This window comes from Chinchilla lanigera, unplaced genomic scaffold (genome assembly GCF_000276665.1).
Source record: "Chinchilla lanigera isolate Chin_1 unplaced genomic scaffold, ChiLan1.0 scaffold00008, whole genome shotgun sequence".
NCBI lineage: Eukaryota > Metazoa > Chordata > Mammalia > Rodentia > Chinchillidae > Chinchilla > Chinchilla lanigera.
Genome location: NW_004955409.1, coordinates 12,575,249 through 12,585,904, shown reverse-complemented (window position 1 = coordinate 12,585,904; position 10,656 = coordinate 12,575,249). Strand labels below are relative to the sequence as shown.

Sequence of the window (10,656 nt, the reverse complement as noted above, 5' to 3'; positions counted from 1 at the left end):
AATGTTTTGAATAAACAGTTTCAAAGGATGTATTTTGGGGGGTGTTGTATACTGTAAAAGTAACTTAAATATACCTAACTAAATAATGACTGAATAAATTTCAGATTTAGCTCACTTAATTTATTAAAAATGTTTGGCATACAACTCAATTGACATGCCAATCTTTACTGATAAAATAGCCAGATCAAATTAATTGGTTAGAGGGCTGGGCATATAGCTCAGTGGCACAGTGCTTGCTTGATAAGTATGAGGTCTTGAGTTTGACTCCTGGTGCAAAAAAATAAACTCAACTGGTCAAAAAGCTTGACTTCATCCTTAAATTCAAATAAATATATTAGTATCATTGTCTAAAGAGTTGAATCATCTGAAAGAACTTTAAGCTGCTTCAAACATAGCATATTCACGTAGGGAATACAAGCCTCCCCTGTACGCCAAATGAATGATGAAGCACTTTTTAAAAAAGTTAACATTTATCATTGTGATAAACATCTCACTTCTTAATTCTTAGATAAATATAACAAAACACAGACAGACATAATATTTCACTACCGAGAATTTTTAACATAATCACCCCAAACTTTTCTTTTGGAAACTACATGCTCAATGAACTCTCACGGGACCAGAGATATGGCCTGGTAAGCCTGAGGTCATGAGTTCAATTCCCGGTACCAAAAAAAAAAAAAAAATGAACTCTCAGGAACAGTACTTTTTTTTTCCCTAGTTGATGCCCTGGAGATTCATACACCTTGAATGAATGCATAATAGGAAATTCAATATGGCAAGGAGTAAAGCGCAAGAGAAGTTGGAAAAAGAAAATGTATACAAACAAGGTCTCAGTCAGACTATAAACTGATTCCCTTAAAGCTTTTGGGCCATTGTGTCCCTTGAAAACTTAGTGTACAATTTGATACACTCCAATTTTGAAAAACAATACTCTCTAGAATAAATGATTTTTGTAAAAGTTACAGGGATTTAAAAGTCACTCATGCTGATTCTAAATGTCTTTCAAGTTTTTTACTGGTATTTCTTCCCATAAGACAAATATTGACAGGACCACTATTTAAAGCGAGAAAGTCTCTAACATGCTTCTTTTTAAAAATATCCTCATAAACACTCTCATAATTCTCATGTCTTATTAAGTAAAGTTAAATTATAACTTGTCCAATGAACTTGTTAGCCGGTATCCAGATTTGCTATCAAGGAATGCAAAACAGGTGCTCAGCTCAGTGGTAGTGTGTTTTTAGTATTCAAGAGGCCTCGGGCATGATCCCCCGCGTTACCAAAAAGTTTGTGTGTCTGTGCGGGCGTGTGCGTGTGTACCCATGTGTACATGTGCATGAGAAAGAACCAGCTACTTCTTGAAGATTAATTTCTTTTTGCTAAGGTCTGTTTGTTCTTGAAAATGCATGTGCTCAGGCTGGATCTGTGAGATAATAGATTCAACAAGTAAGACCTTTAGCAGATGATTAGGTCAGGAGGGCATAGCACTCAAACCAGGATTAGTAACCTCACAGAGGGGCCCAGGAGAGCTTCCTTGCCCCTTTTACCATGTGAGGACACAGTGAAAAAGGGCCACCTATGGACCAGAAAAGCAGCCCTTTATCAGACACTGAATTTGCCAACACGTTATTATGGATGTACAGCGTCCAATACTGTGAAAAATAAATTCCTCTTGTTTATAAGACACCAACTCTATGGTATTTTGTTACTGCAGCACAAATGGACTAAGACAGCATTAAACTAATTACTATACTGATTTGAGTTACTCTATATTTTATATTTAGCCCTTTAACTGGAATCAATATGAAACCTTGAAATTAGTCCATAAAGATCGTCTGTTTTGTTAATTTGCACTCTAAAACTTCTGCAATGTGTATTTACAGTGTACAGAGTCATCTGATAATAATAACATGAGCTAAGGTTTACTGAGGGCTTAGTGTCTGTCAAATGTCTTTTATATATATTATCATTCAATTTTCATAATAACTGTAAGAGGCACACACTATTTTCATTACCACTGTTCAAGCAAGTAAACTGAGAGCCACAGATATGCAGTACAACTATTACCTGGTCCAAAGCCTAAACTTAAGGTCATTTCCTTAAGTTCTACGGCACAGCTGTTAAATATTTTTAAAATTTATTTATTTACTTTGCAGGCAGGGCCTGAATCCAGGGCCTCACAGGTGCTAAGCCAGGATCCTATCACTGAGCTACATCTCCAGACCTAAGGATTCTTTTTAAATGTAGCACTGCTTCACTTTAAACTGAATGAATTTTTAAAAATTAGGGGCTGGGGATTTAGCTCAGTGGCACAGCACCTGCCTGGCAAGTGCAAGGTCCGGAGTTCAGTTCCCGGTATCGGAAAAAAGAAAATTAATACAGTACAAATGCATTTGTCCTAAAAGAAAGGCTTTTATATAACTTTAAAAATTTCACTGAGTATCTTCAGCAGTAACTTAAAATATCAGGTCCTAAATATTCAAATACCCCAAGAATCCCTAATAAAAATAACAATCAAGGGGCTGGGGATTTGGCTCAGCGGCACAGCACAGTGGCACAGCGCTTGCCAGCGCAAGGTCGTGAGTTCAATTCCCGGTACCGGGGGAAAAAAACCAAAAAAAAAAAAAAAAAAAAAAAAATCGAACAAGAAATAATGTTTTAAGTACTTTTAATGATTATGCAAAGTTCTCATAAGCAGATAATCTATAATGTTTACTTTATGTTTATATGAATATGTAAGATTTAATTCAATTGGGGGGGAGGGGGACTTGGGATTGCATTCTGGGCTTTTTGCACTGAGTACATCCCCAGACTTTTTTATTTTAAAGTATGGTCTCACTAACTTGCTAAGTTGTTGGAACTGGACTTGAATTTGCAATCCTTCTGCCTCAGCTTCCCAGAGTACTAGAATTACAGGTCTGTACCATTATAACTGGCTCAGGATTCTTTTTTAAAATCCCTTATTTGAAGTAAATTTTGAGAACTAGGTATAAATTTTATTTTATATTGATAGATTTTTGAAAGTAGAGTAGTAGACAATAATAAAAGGAATTCACAGTAAAGCAGGGAGGCAGAAGATGTTAAGTTCAGTTTTAAACACATCTGTGGGATATAATAGTGCCCACAGGACATTAATCCAAATCAGTTCAAGGCAGCCAGTTTTGTGAAAATGTACAGACACACAGATCCAGTCTCTTACAGAAGAGAGTATGGCTTAGAAACATACAAGTGACCAGCATATTGATATGGAGGAAGTCACCCAGAGGGCACTGAAGGACAGAAAAGTAGCGGCTGACAACACAAGTTTGATAACAGCTACAATTAAAAAGACTGCAAAGGAGAAAAGTCAGAGAAGACAAAAACAAGGAGAGAGTATCACAGAGGCCAAGGAAGGATGGTGCACACCTATAAGCTCTGCACTTGGAGGCGGAGGCAGTAGGACTGCAAATCCAGGCCCAATTCAGCCCAAGTTCAGCAATGTGGCAACTTAGTGTGACCTTATCTCAAAGTAAAAAATTAAAAAGAGCTGAGGATGAGGTTGTACCTCAGGGCAAAGCCTCTGGGTTTAATTCCCAGTACTGCAAAGAAAGGAAAAAACCAGAGTTATCATGGGCCCCAAGGGACAAGAGGGGGATTACCAAATATTACAGACATAAATATGAAATTAAAATATCCCTGGACTTGATAAGTCAATTGTCAAAAGCAGTTTTTGGTGTTATATCCTGATTAGAACACAGATGACAGTGTTTTGAGGAAGAATGAGAAAAAATATTAAGACAACTGACTGTGAAGTGAAAGTATGAAAATGGGGCATAATTAGTATTAAGTAATTATTTTCTTAAATACAGATTCAATCTTATTCACCTGCTGAGGAGTCAGTCTAGATGCTCTAATAGTCAAGCACCACCTATGCCAATGTAAATTGTAAATGTTAATATAACAATGTTTTGTTGTGTTGACAGAGTAAAAATATAATTTTAATTCTCATCCACTAATGTTCACTTTATCTAACTACATTCCTAAGCCAATAATTCCCTCAATACACTATCGATAGAGAAATAAGTAGGAGTATGCATGAGGCTCTTCTCTTTATACTTTCTCCAAATATTCCTCCTGTAGGGAACATAATAGCTCTCCACATTGAACTGTCTATCTCTGATCTAGAATATGCCAGATGCTTTTGGTCATTCAGTATTTGTGGTGGTATACTTGAGTAAGATCTCTATGGGCTGGGCATGGTAGCACACACCTGTAATCCCAGCACTCTGAGAGGCTGAGGCAAAAGGACCACAAGTACAAGCCCAGCTGAGACAATTTAGCAACTCAGTGAGACTTGTCACAAAATTTTAAAAAGTTAAAAAGGACTAGGGATGTAGCTCAGTGTGAAGATCCTAGTTCAACACCTAGTACCACAAAAAAAAGTAAAAAAAAAAATCCTCCATTAAGAACAAACTGAAGTAACATGACAGAAGTCAGAAGCCAATCTAAAATAGGTTTAGAGTAAACAAGGTTAGAAGGACTGAGAATATCTTTTCAATTACTTTATATAAAGGGATTCTAGAATTACAAATACTTGAAGAATAAGATAGTGAAATATTTATCTTGTTTTAGAAGTAAGAACATTCGACTTCAGTTTACCTGAAAGTGCAGAGCAACTGTAGGTCTGGCCATCAATTTACTGAAGTGTTCGTTATATGCTGGTGAAAGAATGTCCTGTGATAACGTTTCGTAAGGATCAAATGCTTGCTCCTATTTTTTAGAAAATGAAAATGTGTCAGGTCTGAAAGAACATCTTTTCTATTAAAATGGTACAATTATTCAATGGCAAAGTTTTGTTCAAGCCTTCAACTAGGTTTCCTCACTTTTTGTTCTCTACTTTTCAAGGGCAAACAATAACTATGGCTGCAACTAAGGTTTTTTTTAAAATGTACTGACGTTGACCAATAGATGACAAGAGGCTACAAGTCTTACAATAGGATTGTCACTGTGGTCACAAGTATCAAACTACTAAAATATACACTTTATTCCCAGGAAAGGAGAAGTATATTTAGTAAAGAAGGCTGGAAACGCAGGTGCTTACTTAAGTTGAAATCAGTTTACATTTAGGATACTTTAAAAGGAAGCAAAATTATTAGCTCTGTTTTATCTACTCTATGTTTTCCAAAGCTGGAAAAAAAGCAGAGCAAAGGTAACATACAGTAAAATAAGAAAGGAGAAACTGTCCAATGTTTATATAAATTCCTCTTCTCCAATAACCAATAATCCCAACGTTTAGTTAGACTTAAGAGATATGCTTCATTTTTGTACCTTAAGACACAAAAACACTTGTTTTTTTTCCCAGAAAACAAAAAAAGTACTGGCAAACATGGAGAAATTAGAAACTTTGTTCACTGCTAGTGTGAAGTAAAATGGTGTCACCCCCATAGAAAATACTTTAGCAATTCCTCAAAAAAAAATGGAACTACCATATGACCTAGTAATTCTGCTCCTACTCATACATCCCCAAGAGAAAGCACTGCAACATTACTCACAATAGCTAAAGGTGGTGATGATTCAAGTGTATATCAGCAAATGAATGGATACAAAAAAGAGGAATATGTTAAGCATCCCTTATTGGAAATGGCTGGGACCCAGAAGTGTTTCAGATTTTGGAGTTTTTCAGATACTGAAACATTTACATAGACTTTATAGTTGACCATCCCTAACCTAAAAATCCATACTACAAAATGCTCTAAAATGAAAACCTTACTTGAGTGCTGGCTCAAAGTGTTCTAAAATCCATACTACAAAATGCTCTAAAATGAAAACCTTACTTGAGTGCTGGCTCAAAGTGTTCTAAAATCCAAAACTCTTTTTTTTTTTTTTTTTTTTGGTACAGGGAACTGAACTCAGGACCTTGCACTTGCCAGGCAGGCGCTGTGCTGCTGAGCTATATCCCCTGCCCCCAAAACTTTTTAAACATCACCCAGTGCTCAAAAAGTTTTGGATGTCAGATTATTATATATTAGGGTTGTTCTACCTGTATATACGTGAAATGGAATATTAGTGATAGGCAAAAATGACATTCTAACACACACAATGACAGATGAACTTTAAAACATTATCTTAATGAAATAAGACACGAAAGGACAAATGCTGTATAACTTAACTAATATGAAATATCTAATGTAGGCAGACTCATACAGATAGAAAGTAAATTTGAAATTGCCAAGAGCTGAGGAAGGGAGGAATCAGACTACTGCTAAGGAAAGGAGGAATCAAACTACTGCTCAGTGGGTAGTTTCTGTTTGAGATGATGAAGTTCTAGAGCTAGATAGTGGTGACAGTTGTACAATATTATGAATTTAGTTAATATCAACTGAATTGCACACTTAAAAATGGTTAAAATGACTGGCCGGGCATGGCGGTGCACACCTGTAACCTCAGCACTCAGAAGGCTGAGGCAGGAGGATCACCTTAAGTTTGAGGCTAGCCTAGGCTACATAAGCAAGTTCAACGCCAATCTGAGCTACAGAGCAAGACTCTGTCTCGAAAAAAAAAAAAAAAAAAAAAAAGATTAAAGTGAAAAATATTTTATATAAGTAACCAAAATAAAAAATACAGTATTTTGAGAACCATGCTATTTTTAGCACATGATTACAGCGAATTAATAAGACTACCAATTACTACGATATCATAATACAAAAACACTCTAAAAATTGAATATTTTGATTAGATATCAGTAACTGAATAGTTGCACCTTATAAGTTTCTTTTCCTTATGAATGGAAATAATATATTATTTATGTTTTCAGAAAATATATAGAGATCATAAAATCTGGTAATTTTATATGAAATCTAAAAACAGCACTCTTCAAGTACTGTTTTCCAAAAGAAAAAAAAAAATAGCCAATGAGTATTAAAAAGCGATCATAAATTTTTCTTTTTTTTTCTTTCTTGGTACCGGGAATCAAACTCACGACCTCGCGTTTGCCAGGCAGGCACTGTGTCACTGAGCTATATTCCCAGCCCAATCATATATTTTTCTAAAAAGCAAAATTAAAGAACAGTGAGATTTTTTTCACATTAACCTGGCAAAAAACTCTGGGATAATTCCCAGACTTAGTGAAGGTTAGGGAAGGTAAAGGCCTAGAGGGAAAGGACCTAAATACACTGAAACTAGAACTATATATATTATATGGAAATTGCCTTGGCAAAATGTTTCAGAGTTCTAAAAACATAGCGAGTTTTTAGTACTACAATTTCACTTGAAGGAATACACACCAAAAAATTATTTGACGATAGAGACATAATACAAATACGTTTGTTACACTGTTTTTTATAACAGCAAGGAAAAATCCTACAAGCTTATGATGGTTATGGTGTCTCCATATAATAGGGCATTATTTATATTTAAAAACTGCGTTAAAGTATATTTATTAACATGGAAAATTGTCCTGATATACAGTGAAAAGGGTATGTTATAAAACAGAATTATATTCTCATAAATGCACATAAAAAAGTTTGTATACTGCCTAGAAAAATATTTAGAAGGATAAATAAATGTGTTAAGTTATCTCTGGGAATTTCAAAATAGTGATTTTTTTCATTTTATTTATATAGTACTTGTCTCTAGTCTTCCTGAATATCCAAAATGAGCCACATTACTCTTATAATCATTTAAAAGAAAATTATTTTCACTTGGGAAAAAATTAATATAACCCTTTTTATTTCTGAAAATTAAGTCTAAAATACACATAATAAAAAGTCAATAAAATAAAATTTATTTTCCTTCACTTAAATGCACTTACTATCCTTAATTCACTTAAACGCACGTAACTAAAAGTTATGATTCTAATATATAAATTTCACTATGAATATTACCATATATATTCTATATATAAACTATAAAGTCACTAAAAATATAGATAATGTAATTTTAGTTTGCTATTGGTTGAATCTTAAGTGTTTTATAGTAGCCAGCAGCAAGCAGTACCTTCTAATTTTTATGAAGAATACCTTACTGAACTTCTTAATATAGCACTGAAAATTTTCATGAGAATTAAAAGTAGTTTCATAAACTTACTTCTGCCAAATCCTCAAAACAGCTGCCAGCTAAGGGATGAGGACTGCTTTCATCTGTCATTTCAACTGTGTCTTCAATCAAACCTAAAAGTTTCACAGTCAATTCATGTATATCTAAAATGTTACTAAAAATTTTTTCGATATCCTGAAAACAGAAAAAGAAAAGTTAAGCCAACGTGAAAATTAAAATTATGCTTAAAAATTACTAAATATAAATAGAACGCAGGTGTTAAGTATATATATTCACCCAATCTTGTACTAATATATTCCAATACATAGTGGAAGCCAATCATGAATACAGGGGGGAAAAATACTTTATATTATAGACAGTAAGAGTACTGGAAAATATAGATGCTAGAAGATTTTGTTCCAAAATTGTAAAACTTCACATTGTGAATGATTCTTTAGCAATTTTTTGTTTTGTTTTTGAGACAGGCTCTCACTAGGTAGCCCAGGCTGATCTGAACTCCCCATTGTCCTGCCTCTACTCCCAAGTGCTGGGATTACAGGTGTATGCCACTATGTCCAGCCCTAAACAATTCCTTACATAATTAGATATTTTAAAAACTGGCTAAGATGTTAACAAAAAACTTGATTAAGGTCATACAGAGTTAATAACAAGACACGGGACTGGAACAAAGGTAACTCATAATTCAGTTACAATCTGGTTCAATGATTTGTGACTTTTGGATCTAGTAAGGAATTAAAGATTTTGTTCAAATTCCCATGTGTGAATTTTATCTAGGTTAAGGCAGGTTTGAGCCCTCTGGACATAAACAGATCATAATGACTGACTATCCAGGATACAGTCAACTATTACTTTGGCATCTTGCAATGGAAATATAAGCTCTGAAACATGAGAAATTTGAGCTTTATAGTGGCTCTACCATGTACATGAAATATATGAAATATGAAGTACATGAAATATGTTTGGTCTCTGTCCCTGGTTCCTATAGTGGAGCTCCTAAAACACTGGGAATTTTCTAACAGGAGTGTCTTCTGTTATTCATGAGCCCCTTTGATAACTCCTGAGTTCATGCTAATAAGGTAAAGTGGGCCTCTTAGCACTAAGCACCACTTAGTTACCTCTAGTCACCAGAAGGAACAAATGATTACAGCATTAAAGGGATGAACTTTCAACTGCACTCAGTGACCTCTACAGGACAAAGAAAGGTGTAGACGGAAATAAAGCTCTACAAAAACTCTTCAACAAGAAAACTTGATGAGCTTCCCAGCAATTAAACACGAGGTGTGGGAAAAGGAGACTTTCTGGAGGGGTCATAGAAGTTGCACACTCCTTATACTTTGCCTTATCCATGTCATCTGCTACTCATATGTATCTTTTGTAATACCCTTTATAATACACTGGTAACCATTAGTATTTCCCTGAGTTCTGTGAGCTGTCCCAGCCAAATGACTGAACCAAGGATGCACCACAGGAACCCTAATTATTTATTTAGAAGTCACAATCTAAAGTACAGGGTAGTCATACTGGACTGAGTCCTTTACATGTAGGATCTGACACTATCTCCAGACAACGTCACAGCTGAGCTGAATTATAAGACACACATGTGATGTCCACTGAAAAATTATTAGTGTGTGTGGGGAAAACCGCACACATTAGTTCCAAAAGTCTTCTGGCTGTACGTGAGATACGAGAGGGAAAGTTTGTTTTTTCCTTTAACAACATGCTAAACGAGTGGTCATGGATCAGGATGTAATCACAGCTATTATCCCTGGGTACTTGTTAGGTCCCAATCACTCTCTAGGTCCTGAATGTGTAATCTCCTAACAGTCTTAATTTCACAAAGGAGGAAAGCAGAAGTACTCAGGAGTTAATTTTCCCGTGGTTACACATCTCATAGGGTTGAGGATGAAATGAGACGATTGCTACACAGCACTCCTCGTACATATTAGGCCCTCTACAAATGTAAACTTTTTGAAGATAGGGCAGAAGGTTCCAGGAGTGAATTAAGATCAATTCTAAGCTGTTCATCTCTCTATCCAATATTTGCTTAATTACTATTTAGGTGGTCTTTAGCTCAAAGGTTTACAGTTTAATCTATGCTTATACAGATAGATCAGATTCTCATTTTCTTTTGACCTTTAGTATTACAACTAAAATTTTGTATCAAATCTGCACTAGTCCAGTAAAAAGAGACATATATAAATTAACTCCTCAGGAATGAAAATTGATGGGACACAGAAAGGCAAAGAAGGTAACATTAGCAAATAGCGTTTATTAAGCTTTTATTCTTCATACCATCGTAGACTAATTCTGTTATAATGTAGTGGAAAAGAACCCAAATTCAAACTGAGCATGGTGGTACACACCTGGAATTTTAGCTACTCAGAAGGCTGAGACAAGAGTAACCCTTGAGCCCATGGATTCAAGTTTGTGCTCTATAACTAAGTTAGTTAAGTTATAACCATTTTATGTCAATTTTCATAGGCAGAAATCGTAATGCCTGACTGACATTTCTCGTGACACTGATTTTAGAAGCCACAGAGGAGCCAGGTGTGGTGGCACAGGCCTGTAATGCCAGCTCTCTCTGGGAGGCTTAGGCGGAGAATCACAAATTTGAGTCCAGCA

General features: G+C 35.3%; 1 protein-coding gene across 1 annotated transcript in view; it reads right to left on the bottom strand.

Annotated features, from left to right (window-relative positions):
* The window catches only part of Sos2 (son of sevenless homolog 2 (Drosophila)), a gene marked incomplete at its 5' end in the record, with an annotated part of 79,813 nt that overhangs the window by 36,261 nt on the left and 32,896 nt on the right, over positions 1-10,656 (bottom strand). Inside the window, 2 exon segments of the mRNA XM_013510338.1 lie at positions 4,639-4,749; positions 8,065-8,208. Of these exon segments, the coding sequence (XP_013365792.1) occupies positions 4,639-4,749; positions 8,065-8,208 (255 nt within the window).